The sequence below is a fragment of the Camellia sinensis genome, chromosome 10 (assembly GCF_055761805.1).
Source record: "Camellia sinensis isolate YWXY chromosome 10, ASM5576180v1, whole genome shotgun sequence".
Taxonomy (NCBI): Eukaryota; Viridiplantae; Streptophyta; class Magnoliopsida; order Ericales; family Theaceae; genus Camellia; species Camellia sinensis.
Genome location: NC_138970.1, coordinates 82,337,060 through 82,355,800, shown reverse-complemented (window position 1 = coordinate 82,355,800; position 18,741 = coordinate 82,337,060). Strand labels below are relative to the sequence as shown.

The following is an 18,741-nucleotide window of genomic DNA, read 5'->3' as shown; positions in this document are numbered from 1 at the left end:
AAACTAGCTCTGATACCATGTTAAAAAAATCAATGTATAAAAAGAAATAGAGAATTGTATTATTGATTGATTTTATTTATCTATTTATTACAATGATTCATGATTCCTATATATAGAAGAGGGTGAGTGTGTAGTGGGTTAGGAGTAGGTGAAGTGGAGGTGGTAGTGGTGTAGTGGGTTAGGTTTAGTGGAGTAGGTGAGGTGGTAGTGGTGTAGTGGGTTAGGTTTAGTGGAGTAGGTGAGGTGGTAGTCATGTAGTGAGTGGATTTTAACACAACGCAAACTCATTTACTTCCTTCTTCCATTTGTCAAGATATTGATAAAAAAACAAGTTCTTTTTATGAGGTGTGCCTGCTTCCCATTCTAAATGGCAAGCTATTAATTGGTCTCTTGTTTCTTTTCCTAAAGATGGGGGTGGTTTGGCCTTAAGAAACTCAAGAAAATATACTTTTGCTCACTTCATGAATCTTGCTTCGAGATTATGGGGTGTGACTCAACCTATTTTTGGACTCAAGTATTCAAATCCAAATATACTTTCCAAAAACCACTATTTTAGGAAGCTTCATCAAAACCAAATCATAGTTCCCATTGGAAAGTCGTCATCAAGGCTCGCAATAAAATACCCTAGGGAATTCAATGGCAAATTTCTATACACTCAAGTAAATCTTTTTGGTATGACAAATGTTTTTCCGTTAGTCCCTATTTTTATTAGTCCCTACCACAAACTTGGGACTCTTTACAAATCAAAGATGTTCTTTCAGTTGATGGTATATTGCATATTGATAATTTTAATTCGTTACTCGATTGTTCTATTTTGGACCAAATTCGTGGCATTTTTCTATGCCTGTACTCCACAGGTGAAGACATACCTCTTTGGCCATCCAATTTGGGTAATTGAACTCTAAATGCAGCTTATAAATCTCTTCTTGAACCGAATTTTTCCTCCTCACGGTTGTGGTTATGGAACATCTCATGCCTACCAATGATTATATATTTTTTATGGCATTGTGTTCATAGTCATCTTCCAGTCCAAACTTGCTTAACTTGGTAACTAACTTGACCTCTTGTCACCGTTGCAAACAATTGCTTGAAAGTCCTATTCATACACTAATGTTGTGTTTGGTTGAGTGATTTGAGGAGGGATTTGGAAAGGGAAATGGAAAAGGTATGTGAAATGTGAATAAAACATGTCTGTATTTCACTTAGTTTCACACATCTTTTCTCTTTCCTTTTCCAAATCCCCCAACCAAACATAGCGTAAGGGATTGTGTTTTGGGCACTGTTGTATGCACTAGTTTACTTTACGTCCTCCTTTGCATAACCAACTCTTCTTTTCACTACCCATCAAATACTGGCTTCAGGCAAATCTCTCCAACCACAATTTATCAAACTTTCTGCATATCCCTTGGTTCTTTTTATTCTCTTTTGCCACTTGAAATATTTGGCTTGGTTGAAATTCTAATTTTTACCATTAACATCATCTCCATAACATAGAATTAGAAGTTGATTCTCGCTCTGCTTATCTTTTGCTCACTTCGTCTACCTATGTTTCACCATGGATACAACCTTTGGTTTCTAATTTCAGACTATTACTTGGGGGTAATTGGGCCATCTGAATCCAACACATGTATCGGGGAGACAAATGGTGTTGTTGACAATAGGCTAAATGTGGCTAAATGTGTTGCTACTTTCATAAAGGACTCTCAGGTAATATAGTTTAACATGTCCTTTTTTGTTTTACCTTTTTTTAATCATGACAAACGTGAGATGGCTAGCCAATGAAGAGAAAGTTTAGGTTTCTGTTAGGGATTCAAATAAGTTGTTGCATTCAGTTTGAATAAGCCCTAGTCTTTAGGGTACTTGTTTAGTGTTTTTTGACTTTTCCTAGTTGCACTTATCATGTTGATTAGTTGTAAATGTGAGCTAGTTTTTCTCATTTTGTTACGATTGTAGAAGGCTATTTATAAGCCTAGATTGTTCAATAAGAAGTAAGTAATTCCAAGAATTGTTGTGTACTCTTTCATTTTGTGTTTCAATTCCTAACATTCTGGTATCAGAGCCCCCACTGGGCCTAACAAAATCAAAGCAGCAGTCTTTGAGGTTCTTACAGCAGCAAAGAAGATGACAACCGAAGGGAATTTTGTGCAGCCAACCATCCCTTGCTTCGATGGTCACTATGACCATTGGAGCATGTTGATAGAGAATTTCCTGCGATCTAAGGAATATTGGGGGCTGGTAGAGACTGGCTATGTTGAGCTAGAGAGTGGAGCGATGCAGACAGAAGCACAACGAAAGGGGCTAGATAAATTGAAGCTAAAGGATCTGAAAGTCAAAAATTATCTCTTTCAGGTCATAGATCAGACGATGGTGGAGACCATTCTCGTGAAGGATACTTCTAAACAAAGTTGAGAGAGGCTGCCAGTCCTACAACAAAGCAACAGTGGAATGCTATAAGTGTCACAAGCTTGGACACTTTTAATCTGAGTGTCCAAGATGGGATAAGGAAGCCAACTACGCTGAATTAGGAGAAGAAGAGGAGATGTTACTCATGTCATATGTGGATATGACCGGTGCTTGAAGGGAAGATGTCTGGTTCGTAGATTCTGGATGTAGCAACCACATGTGTGGCGACAAGAGCCTGTTCTGTGATCTAAATGAGGACTTCAGGCAGAGGGTAAAGTTGGGAAATAGCACAAGGATGGCTATGTTAGGAAAAGGCAATGTGAGATTGACAGTAAGTGGTTTTACACATGTTGTTAGTAAAGTATTTTTTGTGCTTGAACTAAAGAACAATCTTCTGAGCACTGGTCAACTACAAGAAAGAGGGTTGACGATTCTCATTCAACATGGAAAGATCAAAATTTATCATCTAGAGAAAGGGCTCGTAATACAAACCAAGATGACAACAAATCGGATGTTTGTGTTGCTAGCAAATTCACTGTCTCCAAAGCCAGCTTGTCTCTACACTTCCACACAGGATTTGGCACACTTATGGCACTGTCGCTATGGACATTTGAGTTACAAAGGATTAAGGACACTTCAGTTCAAGAAGATGGTGCATGGGATACCTCAGTTCAAGAGTCCATTGACAGTATGTGCTAATTGTATGATTGGGAAGCAACATAGGGATTCAATCCCAAAGAAGAGCAATTGGAGGGCCACAGAGAAGCTCCAGCTTGTTCATGCAGACCTCTGTGGACCAATCTCTCCCATTTCCAATAGTAGGAAAAGGTACATTATATGCTTTATTGATGACTTTACTATAAAGGCATGGACTTATTTTTTAGTAGAAAAATCTGAAGCATTAAGCATGTTCAAACGTTTTAAGAGTTATGTTGAGAAAGAAGTAAGAGGGTATATAAAATGTTTAAGAATAGACCGAGGAGGAGAGTTCACATGATTCGAATTCAATAAGTTTTGCACAGAGCATGGCATCAAGAGGCAATTGACTGCAGTGTATACTCCACAGCAGAACGGAGTAGCTGAAAGAAAAAATCGAACAGTGATAAACATGGTTTGATGCATGCTGTCTGAAAAAAAGATTCCCAAGACTTTCTGGCCAGGCAGTAAACTGGACGACATATGTTCTAAATCGGAGTCCTACATTGGTTGTAAAGAATCAAACACCTGAGGAAGCTTGGAGTGGGAGCAAACCCTCAGTTGAGCATTTTAGGGTTTTCGGATGCGTGGCACATGTGCATATTCCTGATGTGAGAAGGACAAAGCTAGGTGCAAAGAACTTCAATTGTGTGTTATTGGGAGTAAGTGAAGAGTTTAAGGCATATAGACTCTATAATCCAGTTGCAAAGAAGGTTGTAATTAGCAGGGATGTAGTGTTTGAGGAAGACAAGTCTTGGAATTGGGATAAGAGTTATGCAGAACATATAATGGCTGATCTGGAATGAGATGATAAAGAAGATAATGAGGCAGTGAACACAGAGAATGATGGAGCAGTGAGTGGGGAAGAAGAATAAGTCACTAAAGAACCAATTGGTAGTCCTCAAACTGGTGAGAATGGAAGAGAATCATCCAGTTTTGATGAAAGAAGAGCTAGAAGGCCCCCGGGGTGGATGAGAGATTATGTAAGTGGGGAAGGGCTTTCAGATGAAGAAGTTACAAATGTTAATTTGGCTCTATTTGCTTTAGCAGATCCAGTGCATTTTGAGGAGGCAGTGAAGTGTGACAATTGGAGGATAGCTATGGACATGGAGATGAAAGCTATAGAGAGAAATAACACATGGGAACTCACTGATCTATCTAGAGGTGCAAAGAAGATTGGAGTGAAGTGGGTCTATAAGACCAAACTCAAAGAGAATGGAGAAATGGACAAGTTCAAGGCTCGTTTGGTGGCCAAGGGGTATGTGCAACAACAAGGGATAGACTACATAGAAGTGTTTGCACCAGTTGTGAGAATGGATACAATGAGAATGATTGTGGCTCTAGCAGCTCAGAAATGATGGACTCTCTATCAACTTGATGTCAAATCCACCTTCCTACATGAAGAAGTGTACGTGGAGCAGCCTAAGGGTTATGAGCTGAAAAACAATCCTCAGAAAGTATACAAGTTGAAGAAAGCTCTCTATGGACTAAAACAAGCCCCACGAGCTTGGTTCAGTCGTATTGAAGCACATTTCATAAGTGAAGGGTTTGAGAAGTGTTATAGTGAACATACTTTGTTCATTAAAACAAATAAGGGAGGTAAGATTCTCATTGTCAGTTTATATGTAGATGATTTAACATTTACTGGCAATGATGAATTGATGTTTGCTAAGTTTTAAGAATTCCATGTTGAGGGAGTTTGATATGACCGATTTGGGGAGAATGAGGTTTTTTCTTGGCATAGAAGTATTGCAGAGGTCGAATGGGATTTATATTTTCTAGAGAAAGTGCCTGTTTGGTGCAGCTTAAAAGCTGCTTATTTCAACTTTCAGCTTAATTTAAGCTATTTTGATGTGTTTAGTTTAGCTTAACAATGCAGCTTATAGCTTTTTGTAAGTCAGAAATTAGTTTATTCTTTGAGTGGGGCAGGAGATGCTTAATTTATAAGTTAGAAATCAGCTTATGTTCATAGTTATAAGCTATAAGCTGTTAAGACATAAGCTATAAGCACTTTCCCACAGCTCTACCAAACAGGGCCAAAGTATGCTTTGGAGGCCTTGAAAAGGTTGAGGATGGAGAATAGCAACTTGGTTCATAATCCCATTGTTCCAGGTTATAAACTTTTTAAAGATGAGAATGGGATTGGTGTTGATGAGACTTGGTTTAAACAGATGGTGGGATGCCTCATGTACTTAACAGCTACGAGGCCAGACTTGATGTTTGCAGTAAACTTGATTAGCAGGTACATGGCTAAACCAACTGAGTTGCACTTGCTGGCAGGCAAGAGGATATTGAGGTACTTGAAAGGAACCACTGGACTTGGAGTTTTTTACAAGAAGGAAGGGTGTGAAGGTCTGGTTGGTTATGTAGATAGTGACTATGCAGGAGATCTAGAAAACAGGAAAAGCACATCAGGCTATGTCTTCATATTGGGATCTGGAGCTGTTGCCTGGTCCTCAAGAAAACAACCTATAGTCATTCTTTCAATCACTGAAGCAAAGTTCGTGGCTGTAGCAACTTGTGCTAGCCAAGCTGTTTGGATGAAGAGGATACTTGAGAAACTAAGTCTGGAGGAAAGTAAGTGTGCTACGATCCTTTGTGATAATAGTTCCACAATTAAACTATCAAAAAACCCTGTGTTACATGGTCGAAGCAAGCACATTGATGTACGCTTCCATTTTCTTCGTGATCTCACACGAGAAGGAGCAGTTGAGTTGGTTTATTGTGGAACACAAGATCAGCTGGCAGATGTGATGAAAAAGCCCCGCACATTGGATGCGTTTCAGAGGTCTCAGAGTCAGTTGGGAGTTCGTTAAGTTCCTAAGTTAAACTAGTTGCAGTTGGGAACTAGTTTAAGGGAGGGAATGAAGAGAAAATTTAGATTTCTGTTAGGGATTCAAATAAGTTGTTGCATTCAGTTTGGATAAGCCAGAGTCTTTAGGGTACTTGTTCAGTGTTTTTAGACTTTTCCTAGTTGCACTTATCATGTTGATTAGTCGTAAATGTGAGCTAATTTTTCTCATTCTGTTAAGATTGTAGAAGGCTATTTATAAGCCTAGATTGTTCAATAAGAAGTAAGTAATTCCAAGAATTGTTGTGTACTCTTTCATTTTGTGTTTCAATTCCTAACAGCCAACACCCTTTATATATAAATAACACTCTGCCTCTTTGATTGAAAAGAAATAAAAAAAAAAAAAAAAAAAAAGCATAAACTTGAAAACATAGTAATATTCTCATATAATAGAGAAGACATTGAACATTACAAACAATAAACAAACAGTACACTTAAAAGGATGATAGAAACTCAAAACTCAAGGACAACATAGCCCGAGAGAGAGAGAGAGAGAGAGAGATAGACCTAGACAAACACTAGAAACATTTTATTTGCAATAAAGCAACAAACCCAAGACTCAATATTCAAAAATGATCCAAATTCAACGGAATCTGAATCACACACTACTTTTTCTTTTATTCAAAGATGACCTAAACTTCCAAAGTCAAACGGGCCAAGAGTCCTCTGTCTCAAATCTCTCTATCCCTTCGTTAGAAAATATTCACAATCATTAACCTATTATGATTCAATAGTCGTGAATATCATAAAAGATCAGAATAAAGAAATTTAAAAACAGAAGACCGAGACTTAGCCCTAACCTAGAGTTGGAGGACCTTCTTCCAAGAAGGCCTGTTGCTGATATCATCCCACCATGCACTCACATTCTTCCTATTCTTAACCATGTACTCCTTCCCCATGGGACCCACCAAGTATTGGGTGAAAGGAAGGTGGCTAAGATCAGCAAGGCTGAAGAAATCACCAGCCAAGTACTTGGACTTTGAAAGCCTATCCTCATAGATGTCCAACACTTTCCCAAGTTTCTCTTCACTCTCTTGAATCAACTTCTCATCAGCTGTGAATCCCATTTTGGAGCTGAAAAGTATTTGGATAGTCAAGTTGTAGATGTGTGGGTGAAAGTTGTGCGCTTCAGCTTCCAGCCATTGTTCCACCAAACCCCTTTCCTCTATTGTCTTTCCAAGCAATTCTGTTCCTTGCGACTTGTACTTCTCTGCATAGTACCTTATGATGGCCCTTGATTCTTTGAAAAAAAAAAATAATGAAAAAAAAAAAGGTCAGAAAAAAGAGAAAAGAATAAAGTGATTTTTGCAAAATGAAAGGACAAGAGTGAAAAATATAAATGAAATCTTTTTATTTTCGATAGATCGGAAAGAAAAAAATAGAAATGAAACCACTGGGATTAAAAGTAAAAAAGAATGCTTCTATAGCATTCCTTGCCACAATATATGAAGGAAAATGATAGGGTCAATTACACATTTCATTTCAATAGTTTGACTTAAATTTTGGACAATCCATTGCCACAATATGAAAGGAAATGTTAGGGTTAATTACACTTTTTCACTCATATAGTTTGACTTAAATATCACTTCAATCTTTATTGCTTTAATTTAAATAATTTAATCATTACACTTTAAGTTTATTATCAAGTTGACCATTCGGTCTAAATTTTTATAAATTTTGTCTACGTATACACTTTAAAAAACTGATAAGTGTTTCAAAATTGTAAATTTTAACCTTTAATTTGGACTTAAAGACCAAATTGAAACTACACTACGTGTAAGGACTAAATTATTTAATTTGAATTTATAAGGACTAAAACAAAATTTAAATCAAATTACAAGAGTAAAAAGTGTAATGAACCCAAAATGTTAGGTTCCGTTTGGTCAAGTTTTTAAAAAGAGTTTTGAATTCTATTTTGAAAGATAAATTATTAAAAAGAGTTTTGAAAATTGAAAATTTATTTGGTTATGAAATTTGAAAATAATTTTGGGATGATAATTACTTTTTTTATTTTTTATCGTTGAATAGATAGATGTGAGACAAAAAATTTTATTGATCAATGCATAAAATGTGAGAGAATGAGAGTATAGAGAAAAAGTGATTGATTGATTTAATAAAAAAAAAAAGGAGGAGAGAGGAGAGAAAAAAAATTTTGATTTTTTTTTTTTAAATTGGTAAATCAAACATGTTTTTTGATTTTTTTTGATTCAAATATTAATTTTAAAACTAAACCAAACCTTAAATATGTGAATTATTGAACTAATATAACATAACATACAAATTAAGATTTAAAACCAAGTCAATTAAAAACACAAGACTAAAATGACATAGATGACAAAGTATGTGAATTATTGGCATAATTTGCCCAATTTGACAATCAGTTTTTGAAATTTATTTGAAAACAATCACTTTTTAATATATACCAAAAAGTTGTTTTTGATTTTTTAAAAATTATTTTTACACAAAAATAAAAATACTTAAATACTATAGATATTTTTAAATTTTTTATTGCTTTTATTTATGAAGATTTAAAAAGCATTGGAGGACAAAACAAAAACAAAAACAAAAACAAAAATAACAACAAGAGCACAACCAAACAATCATGAAATCCCAACCATCAACTCCACCGTCCCCACAAAACAAAACAAAACAAAACAAATAATGTGTGGATGTTCGTGCCTTATCTTTACCAATATATATGTAAGATCTTTGGCAGAAAATAAAATAATAAAGGAGAAAATTTAAAAGGATTTTTTTTTTCTGGAACCAAAAAAAAAAAAGTTGTTTCAGGAGTCATCCCAGCATCCATGAGTCCAAATCTCAAGATAACGGGTTGCCAGTTTAATTTAACTCAAAGGAGACTCACTACTAAAATAGTAGTAGGAGTCATCGATCACCCCACCAAAATGAAAGGATACACTTCATACTTTATCAACTTTAATAATTAAAAATATTTTGTACATAAAATTAAGAAAAAAGTTACATAGAAAAGGTTAAAAAAAATGAATAAAGACTTTTACGAAATAAAGTGTAGTCTCCATCTTGAATGACAGGAAGAACTCCAAAGGGCTGCATATGAAGATAAATCAATGTGAAAAGATCACCAAGTTCAATTGTGTTTACATCATCGATTTAGGAGAGATTAGCATGGAAAAACTAAAAAAAAAAAATGTAAAATTAGGATCAAACTATAGGGGATCAAATTAAAACTGAACTTAAAACTATAATGATCAAAATAAAATTAGGATCAAACTGTAGGGGTCTCATATAGATGAGTAGGTATGAATGGCAAGAAGAGAGAGAGAGAGAGAGAGAACCTGTAGTTGGAGAAATTCGGGAAGTTTGTGTTCCCCTTTGATGAGATCAATGGGAACAGTCTCAAATTCAATCCCTTTTTCAATTAGACAAACGATCACACGCTTTGGGCAAGCATAGTCTGGACCATACACCTTCACCACCATTATTGTTCCCAGCTCTCTCTCTCTCTCTCTCTCTCTCTCTCTTCTTCACAGTACAAAGACCAAACTGCGGTGCACGTGCTTCTTGTTGTGCCTTTCCCTTTGTCTTGATTTGGAGAATTTTTTTTTTTTTTTTTCGAACAGGTCTTGATTTGGAGATTGATTGTAACTTACCAACTTGTTTTTTAGTAAATAGGGGATGGATTTATTTATTAGCTCACTTACTAATTCTAATAATAAGAGAAAATATCATTTTATTTCTTAAATTATTATCTAAAAATTAATTTTAATTCTTATTTTTTTTAATAATATTAATTTTATACCTAAATTATTTGATTTTAAACCAATTTTGCCTTTACTATTAGTTACTATTTGTAATCAAATAAAAGTTATTGATGTGACAACGAAATTTCATTTGAAATTTTATTTTACTCCTTAAATTATCTTTAAAATGTCAATTACTCCCAAATTTCATTTTATTTAGGTGTCTATTTGATATTTTGGAATAGTTAGGGATAACATAAAATATCAAATAAAATTTGGGTGTCACATCAGTAACTTTCATTTGTTTATAACCGACAATTGACGGTGAAATAAAATTGATACAAAATCAAATAATTTAAGTATAAAATTGATATTATTAAAAAAATATTGATTGAATTGATTTTTAAATAATAATTTAGATGGTAAAATAATATTTTCTCACATAATAAGGCACATGCTTGTCTATCGTCCAAAATTTTACATTGATTGAAAAAATGGACCTAAAATTTAAAGAGAGCAAACCCCCACTTTAACTTTTTGAACTGTTTAATTCATATAACTTAATACAAATATTGTATACATAAAGAAGACGAAGAAGATGGTTTATTGTCAAAATCATGTTTATTATTAATTTATTTAAAGATAAATATAATTTAATCACGTTTTGAAATATGTATATGTTTTTATTTTGAGTTTCATTCTGTTCAATTACTATATAGGGAAAAAAACCTCAGCCATAATTGTTAGTCCATTTAGTGAGAAATTACTTAATTACGCAAACAAAAATAGTAAATTGTTTTAGTTGTAATAATTGTGAAATTGATTTTTTTAAAATTTTAGAAATAGCGAAAAATTTTAGTTATGTACGGGAAAACAACAAAAAATTTCAGTAATTTTTTTTGAACATAATTTTGTATATAATATTAATCTTAGATCTCGAGAAGTAAATTTTAAAAAAGTACACTAAAAATTAAAAAAAAAAAAAATCCTCTCAACCTATTGAAGAACAAACCAACGGCTTAATTAGATTAAAAACAATTGATAGAACCACCTTTGGCATTTAAAGATTAATTATAGTTTTCATCCCTGTAATTTGATTTAAATTTCACTTTAATTCCTATAGTTTTAATTCGAACAATTTGATCTGTATAATTTAAGTTTAGTTTCAATTAAAATTTAGATCAAAATATATGGGTGAAAATTGTAATTAACCCTTTATTTAAAAAAAATTGAAAAAAGATTTTAACTTTTAGGTTATTAAATGATAAGACCTTAAATTTTTTTAAATAAAAAATAGATTTTTTATAATAAAAAAAAAATCCACCAGTGAAAAAAAAAAAGCGAACAAATGATTTTTTTTTTTTCATTTTTTTCTTTAGTGGTTTATTTTATTTTATTTTTTTTTGGAATTTTTCTAATATTTTTAGTAAACCAGGTTGACTGTACTTCTATTTTTGTTAGGTGAAGCTTTTATCTTTACAGTAGTTATTCTTGTTAGATAAATCATATACTTGCCCAAACTTTTTCTTGTTAATGCACCTTTTAGTTATTGTTGTTGAGATTTCCATTGGATTGGTAGGCCGGGCAAAGCCCACCAAGGCTTAACTCTGAAACTTGCACTACGTCAAAATTGAGTTTTAGCGGCGATTTTTTACCACCGTTAAAGCTGTAAAATCGCCGTTAAAGCTTTTAACGGCGGTTTTGTTACTGCCGTTTATGCGTGTGTCGGAAAAAGTACAACCGTCGTAAAAAGGTAAATTACCGTCGTTAAAAGTCGACCAAAAACGACGGTAACATAAGACCAAAAACGGCGGTTTTTTACCACCGTAAATAGGTTCAAATTTTTCAAAAAATAATTCTTTCTTCTTGCACTCCCCAAGTCTTGAACCCTCAACCTCTCATCCACCCACACTAACCACTCTACCATAGCCACTCTTCATGAAATATATTCCCTAAATAAATATTTAAACATTACTTTTACTTTATTGTAGATGGTTTTGCCGGAGCACGCCGGAGTTTTGCCGGAGCACGCCGGAGTTTCGCCGGCAAAGACCGCCGTCATTAACGGCGATAATGATTGGGCATTAGCGGCGGTTTTGTTACCGCCGTTAAAAGTAGATATTAACGGCTGTTTTTTTAACGGCGGTAACAAAACCGCCGTTAATGATACCTTTAACGATGGTTTTCGTTACCGCCGTTAATAGTACCTTTAACGACGGTTTTCGTTACCGCCGTTAAAAAAACCGCCGTTAATGCCCTGTTTTGGCGTAGTGTTGGTAGAATTATGGTAAGTGTTTGTCTGACTCTGGAGGCCTAATAAAGTGTTTGTCTGACTTCAGTGACCTAGCAAAGTATTTGTTCGACTCTAATGACCTAGCAAAGTGCCTATTTGACTCTGGCGACCTAGCAAAGTGTACTCTGGCAACCTCACAAAGTGTTTGTTTGACTTTGTTGAGCTTAACTCTGGCAACCTAGTAAACTCTAGCGACATAGCAAAAGGTCTAACTCAAGCGACTTAACAAAATGAAAACATCTTGCCCACTTGGAGCATAACACAAGTTGGATTGGACAAACGTAGTTTGTGGACTTATGGCCGCACAAGAGTGGGCTGGGCTATGTCTAGGTGTTTGGGTGGCGTTGATTGACCATCAAGGGATATGTTAAGCCTTTGGATTGGACTATTGGGCTGGGAATAGAGGCCGATAAGATTGGGCCATGCTGAGGGCTAATCAACTCGAAGGCTTGGGCTGAACTGAGGGGATTCAACTGGACAAATGGCTTGGTAGGTGCGTTGACTAGACAGAATTTGCCTTATGGTGTTGGCCGGACAGAGAGACCTATACAAGCTTAGTATGAGCTTTGACGGGCCTAGCTATGTCTTTGACTAGTTGTAAGGACCTAGCGTTGGCAAGAATCAGACAGAAGTAGCACGACCTTAGTGATTGGTTCTGCTCAGCTGGCTTAGCTTGAAATCAAGACTTGGTCACCAGTTATGTCAATGGCATGCAACCGAAGAGATGGATTGCTATGCCCGATTGTTGATTTAGAAATTAGAATGTTTCACTTGGACTCGAGCAGTCTGGGTGTTAAAGGATGGACATTATCCTATAAGAAGTTGACTCATAGTGGGATTCTAAGTAGAGGAATTAGAGTCCTAATAAAATTTTACCTTACGGAAACACATAAAAGCTTAGAGTTTGATCTAATCTAGGCAACGCAACTTGACTCGGAGAATTGATAAGAGTTTTTCCCATATTGATCTTAAGAGAGCTAACTTAAACATCAGAAGGGTTTTCCGGCATACATCCACTGATAAGCACCCATGAGTTGTGAATGTAGGTCTTACTATGCCGTTAGAAGAAGTTTGAGTTTGATTACAAGGAACACACGTGTGAGGTATTTTTCATGCTCGTACATTATGTAAACAAATAGAGATTTTGTAAAAAATGATTGGCTCTGATATGCTTGCTTTGCTTTTCAAATTCCATACTTTATTGAAAATTAAAATAGTAACATGCCTTTATTTTAGAAGGGTACTATTTAAGCGCATAAATGGACACATTAAACTATTGAAAAATATCATTTTGACTCCCTAAATTATAAAAACATACAAATAAATCCTTTAAACTATTGAGAAGTATTACTTTAACCCATTCCGTTAGGGGGTCTAATTTGTATACTTTTATAGTTTAGAGGGTAAAGCGATAATTCTCCATAGTATGGGGGTCTATTTGTATGTATTTATAGTTTATGAGATTAAAGTGATACTTTTCCATATATAATTTTGGAAGTCTTCGTGCAAATAATCTTTTTTTTTTTTTGGTTTTTTTTTTTTTCAATGACAAGCACAATGATGAATTATTGTGAAGCATCCTATTCCCTTCGGAGCCACCATGCCTGAAGATCCCGTACTTGTTCTATTGAGATACCAACCCCATTGTAACATAGCATAAACTTGAACATTACGGGGGTCCAACCTACTACCTAACTTGAACATTATCTTGGAGTGCCAATTTACCCAGGTCGACCCACAAAAAATCAATTTCAATATTTGCTTGCCATAATCTCTTCTAAACTTTCAGTTGGAAAGCTCATATGCTATCTCTTTTTGGAAGAACTATTCTAGCAATTTCGGTTCTAAATGTGGTTCCGTAATATGCAATGCAAACTCATTTACTTCCTTCTTCCATTTGTCAAGCTATTGATAAGAAAACACTTTCTTTTTATAGGGTGAGTCGACTTCCCACTCTAAATGGCAAGCTATTAATTGGTCTCTTGTTTCTTTTCCTAAAGATGGGGGTGGTTTGGGCTTAAGAAACTCAAGAAGAAAAATACTTTTGCTCACTTCATGAATCTTGCTTCGAGATTATGGGGTGTGACTCAACCTCTTTTTGGACACAAGTATTCAAATCCAAATATACTTTCCAAAAACCACTTTTTTAGGAAGCTTCATCAAAACCAAATCATAGTTCCCTTTGGAAAGTCATCATCAAGGCTCGCAATAAAATACCCTACGGAATTCAATGGCAAATTTCTATACTAAATCTTTTTGGTATGACAAATGGCTTTCGGCGGCTCGAACTTGGGACTCTATACAAATCAAAGATGTTCTTTCAGTTGATGGTATATTGCATATTGATCATTTTAATTCATTACTTGATTGTTCTATTTTGGAGCAAATTCGTGGCATTTTTCTATGCCTGTACTCCACAGTAGAAGACATCCCTCTTTGGCCATCCTATTTGGGTGAACTCTAAATGCAGCTTATACATCTCTTCTTGAACCGAATTTTTCCTCCTCATGGCCGTGGTTATGGAACATCTCATGCCTAAATGTGCTGCTACTTTCATGGAGGACCCTCTTGTAATATAGTCTAACATGTCCTCTTTTGTTTTATCTTTTGTTAATCATGACAAACGTGAGATGGCTAGCCAACACCCTCTATATATAAATAAAACTCTGCCTCTTTGATTATAAAAAAAAATAAAATAAAAGAGGGCATAAACTTGAAAACATAGTAATATTCTCATATAATAGAAAAGACATTGAACATTACAAACATCAAACAAACAGTACACTTAAAAAGATGATAGAAACTCAAAACTCAAGGACAACATTGCCCAAGAGAGACACAGAGAGATAGACCTAGACAAACATTAGAAACATTTTATTTGCAATAATAAAGCAACAAACCCAAGACTCAATATTCATAAATGATCCAAATTCAACGGAATCTGAATCACACACTACTCTTTCTTTTATTCAAAGATGACCTAAACTTCCAAAGTCAAAAGGGCCAGCATTCAGACTAAAGCATGAGTCCTCTGTCTCAAATCTCTCTATCCCTTCGTTACAAAATATTCACAATCATTAACCTATTATGATTCAATAATCGTGAATATCATAAAAGATAATAATAAAGAGATTTAAAAACAGAAGACCGAGAGACTTAGCCCTAAGGAGTCGGTAGTTGGAGGACCTTCTTCCAAGAAGGCCTGCTGCTGATATCATCCCACCATGCACTCACATTCTTCCTATTCTTAACCATGTACTCCTTCCCCATGGGACCCACCAAGTATTGGGTAAAAGGAAGGTGGCTAAGATCAGCAAGGCTGAAGAAATCACCAGCCAAGTACTTGGACTTTGAAAGCCTATTCTCATAGATGTCCAACACTTTCCCAAGTTTCTCTTCACTCTCTTGAATCAACTTCTCATCAGCTGTGAATCCCATTTTGGAGCTGAAAAGTATTTGGATAGTCAAGTTGTAGATGTGTGGGTGAAAGTTGTGTGCTTCAGCTTCCAGCCATTGTTCCACCAAACCCCTTTCCTCTATTGTCTTTCCAAGCAATTCTGTTCCTTGGGATTTGTACTTCTCTGCATAGTACCTTATGATGGCCCTTGATTCTTTAAAAAAAAAAAATAATGAAAAAAAAAGGTCAGAAAAAAGAGAAGAATAAAGTGATTTTTGCAAAATGAAAGGACACAATATGAAAGAAAATGTTAGGGTTAATTACACATTTCATTTCAATAGCTTGACTTGAATTAGTTTCTATTGTTTCAATTTCAACAATCCATTGCCACAACATGAAAAGAAATGTTAGGGTTAATTACACTTTTCACACATAGAGTTTGACTTAAATATCACTTCAATCTTTATTGTTTTAATTTAAATAATTTGATTATTACACTTTAAATCTATTATCAATTTGACCGTTCGGTCTAAATTTTTGTTAATTATGTTTTCGTATACACTTCAAAAAACTGATAAATATTTCAAAATTGTAAATTTTAACCATTAATTTGGACGGAAAGACCAAATTGAAACTACACTTAGTTTAAGGACTAAATTATTAAATTTGAAATTATAAGGACTAAAACAAAATTTAAATTAAACTACAAGAGTAAAAAGTGTAATGAACCCAAAATGTTAGATTCCGTTTGGTTAAGTTTTTAAAAAGAGTTTCCAGTTTTGAGTTGTACTTTGAAAGATAAATTACTGAAAAGAGTTTTGAAAATTGAAAATTTATTTGGTTATGAAATTTGAAAATAATTTTGGGATGATAATTATTTATTTTAATTTTTTTATAGTTGAATAGATGGATGTGAGAGAAGAAATTTGATTGATCAATGTGTAAAATGTGAGAGAATGAGAGAGTATAGAAAAAAAGTGATTGATTAATTTATTAATATAAAAAAAAAGGAGAGGAGAGAAAAAAAATAATTTTGATTTTTTTTTAAAAAAAATTCGTAAATCAAACATGTTTTTTGATTTTTTTTTATTCAAATATTAATTTAAAACTAAACCAAACCTTAAATATGTGAATTATTGGACTAATTTAACATAACATATAAATTAAGATTTAAAACCAAGTCAATTAAAAATGCAAGACTAAAATGACATAGATGACAAAGTTGAAACTTATTTGAAAACAATCAGTTTTTGAAATTTGAAAACAATCACTTTTTAATATATACAAAAAGTTGTTTTTCATTTTTTAAAAATTATTTTTACACGAAAATAAAAATACTTAAATACTATAGATATTTTTAAAATTTTTATTGCTTTTATTTATGAAGATTTAAAAAGCATTGGAGGATAAAACAAAAACAAAAACAAAAATAAAAATAAGAACAAGAGCACAACCAAACAATCATGAAATCCCAACCATCAACTCCACCGTCCCCACAAAACAAAACAAAACAAATGATGTGTGGATGTTCTTGCTTTACCTTTACCAATATATATATATATAAGATCTTTGGCAGAAAATAAAATAATAGGGGGGAAAATTTAAAAGGATTTTTTTTTTTTTTTGAGAAAAGAAAAAAAAAAAGAAAAAAAATAGATGGTTTAAGGTATCATCCTAACATCCATGGCCTAGATCTCAGGATAACGGGTTGTCGGTTTGATTTAACTCAACTTACGAAAAAGAGATCCGCTATCAAAATACCAGTGGAGCTCATCGATAATCCGAAAGGATACACTTCATACTTTATCAACTTTAATAATTAAAAATATTTTGTACATAAAATTAGGAAAAAGTTACATAGAAAAGGTCAAAAAAACGATGAATGAAGACTGTACCAAATAAAGTGTAGTCTCCATCTTGAATGACAGGAAGAGCTCCAAAGGGCTGCATATGAAGATAAATCAATGTTAAAAGATCACCAAGTTCAATTGTGTTTACATCATCCATTTAGGAGAGATTAGCAAGGAAAAAACTTTAAAAAAAAAATGTAAAATTAGGATCAAACTATAGGGGATCAAATTAAAACTGAACTTAAAACTATAATGATCAAAATAAAATTAGGATCAAATTGTAGGGGTCTCATATAGATAAGTAGGTATGAATGGCAAGAAGTGAGAGAGAACCTGTAGTTGGAGAAATTCAGGAAGGTTGTGTTCCCCTTTGATGATATCAATGGGAACAGTCTCAAATTCAATCCCTTTCTCAATTAGACAAACGATCACACGCTTTGGGGAAGCATAGAGTGGACCATACACCTTCACCACCATTATTGTTCCTAGCGCTCGCTCTCTCTCTCTCTCTCTCTCTCTCTTCTTCACAGTACAAAGACCAAACTGTCGTTCATGGGCTTCTTATTGTGCCTTTCCCTTTGTCTTGATTTGGTGGTTTTTTTTTTTTTTTTTTTGGAACTGGTCTTGATTTGGAGATTGATTGTAACTTTGTACTAACTTTTTACTAATTCTAATAATAGGACAAAATATCATTATATTTCTTAAATTATTCTTTAAAAATTAATTTTAACTCTTATTTTTTTTAATAATACTAATTTTATACTTAAATTATTTAATTTTAAATCAATTTTACTTTTACGGTTAGGTACCATTTATAATCAAATAAAAATTATTGACGTGATAACGAAATTTCATTGGAAATTTTGTTTTACCTCTTAAATTATCTTTAAAATATCACTTTCTTCCAAATTTCATTTTACTCAGAGGTTTATTTGATATTTTGGAAGAGTTAGGGATAACAGAAAATATCAAATGAAATTTAGGTGTCACATTAACAACTTTTATTTGTTTATAACCGACAATTGACGATGGAATAAAATTGATACAAAATCAAATAATTTATGCATAAAATTGATATTATTAAAAGAATACGGGCTGAATTTATTTTTGAGTAATAGTTTGGAGGATAAAATGATATTTTCTCTAATAATAAGGCACATGCATGTCTACAGTCCAAAATTGAACCAGAGCATGTTGTTGGGCTTCGTGGGCCCATTATGAAACCCATATCGATGATCCAAACATTCAATGTGTAGGACTTGTCACATACTTCATGTCTGAAAAAAATTACATTTATTGGATATCTTTAGCTACTTGATCAGTTTAAATTTGTGTCAATGGCAACTATGATTTTAAAAATAAATTATTGACATAAATGTATTTTGATCAAGTAATTATTGATATTCAATCAATATAATTTTTTTATAAAAATATAATACCCCATGAACCTTATATATTAAACGATTTAATTTATTGATGTGGATTTTGTGTAGACCCACGGAAGCCCAACAATAACCCGAGTTGGGAAA

General features: G+C 33.7%; 2 protein-coding genes and 1 pseudogene across 2 annotated transcripts; 1 reads left to right on the top strand and 2 right to left on the bottom strand.

The window, feature by feature from the left end:
- The first annotated feature begins 4,070 nt into the window (after window positions 1-4,070).
- Window positions 4,071-4,457, top strand: LOC145800516 (putative mitochondrial protein AtMg00820 pseudogene; annotated as a pseudogene).
- A 1,855-nt stretch (window positions 4,458-6,312) lies between these two features.
- Window positions 6,313-9,593, bottom strand: LOC114263222 (glutathione S-transferase F9). The gene is made up of 3 exons (XM_028203724.2): window positions 9,268-9,593; window positions 8,971-9,019; window positions 6,313-7,190 (listed from the first exon to the last, which is right to left on the bottom strand). Exons 1-3 carry the CDS (start codon window positions 9,409-9,411, stop codon window positions 6,751-6,753), a joined length of 633 nt encoding a protein of 210 aa, XP_028059525.2. The 5' UTR covers window positions 9,412-9,593; the 3' UTR covers window positions 6,313-6,750.
- A 5,085-nt stretch (window positions 9,594-14,678) lies between these two features.
- LOC114287586 (glutathione S-transferase F9) lies at window positions 14,679-17,903 on the bottom strand. The gene is made up of 3 exons (XM_082891742.1): window positions 17,546-17,903; window positions 17,258-17,306; window positions 14,679-15,576 (listed from the first exon to the last, which is right to left on the bottom strand). The coding sequence occupies exons 1-3, from the start codon at window positions 17,687-17,689 to the stop codon at window positions 15,128-15,130; spliced, it is 642 nt and encodes a 213-aa protein (XP_082747868.1). The 5' UTR covers window positions 17,690-17,903; the 3' UTR covers window positions 14,679-15,127.
- Window positions 17,904-18,741: the final 838 nt, after the last annotated feature.

Excerpts from the sequence above, each read along its gene's own strand:
- LOC114263222 (XM_028203724.2), bottom strand. The coding sequence starts at position 9,411 with ATGGTGGTGAAGGTGTATGGTCCAGACTATGCTTGCCCAAAGCGTGTG. Across the intron at positions 9,020-9,267 it reads CCGAATTTCTCCAACTACAG|CCCTTTGGAGTTCTTCCTGT; the intron begins GTTCTCTCTCTC and ends CTTCATATGCAG. Across the intron at positions 7,191-8,970 it reads TGGAGACTACACTTTATTTC|AATCAAGGGCCATCATAAGG; the intron begins GTAAAAGTCTTT and ends TTTTTTTCAAAG.
- LOC114287586 (XM_082891742.1), bottom strand. The coding sequence starts at position 17,689 with ATGGTGGTGAAGGTGTATGGTCCACTCTATGCTTCCCCAAAGCGTGTG. Across the intron at positions 17,307-17,545 it reads CTGAATTTCTCCAACTACAG|CCCTTTGGAGCTCTTCCTGT; the intron begins GTTCTCTCTCAC and ends CTTCATATGCAG. Across the intron at positions 15,577-17,257 it reads TGGAGACTACACTTTATTTG|AATCAAGGGCCATCATAAGG; the intron begins GTACAGTCTTCA and ends TTTTTTTTAAAG.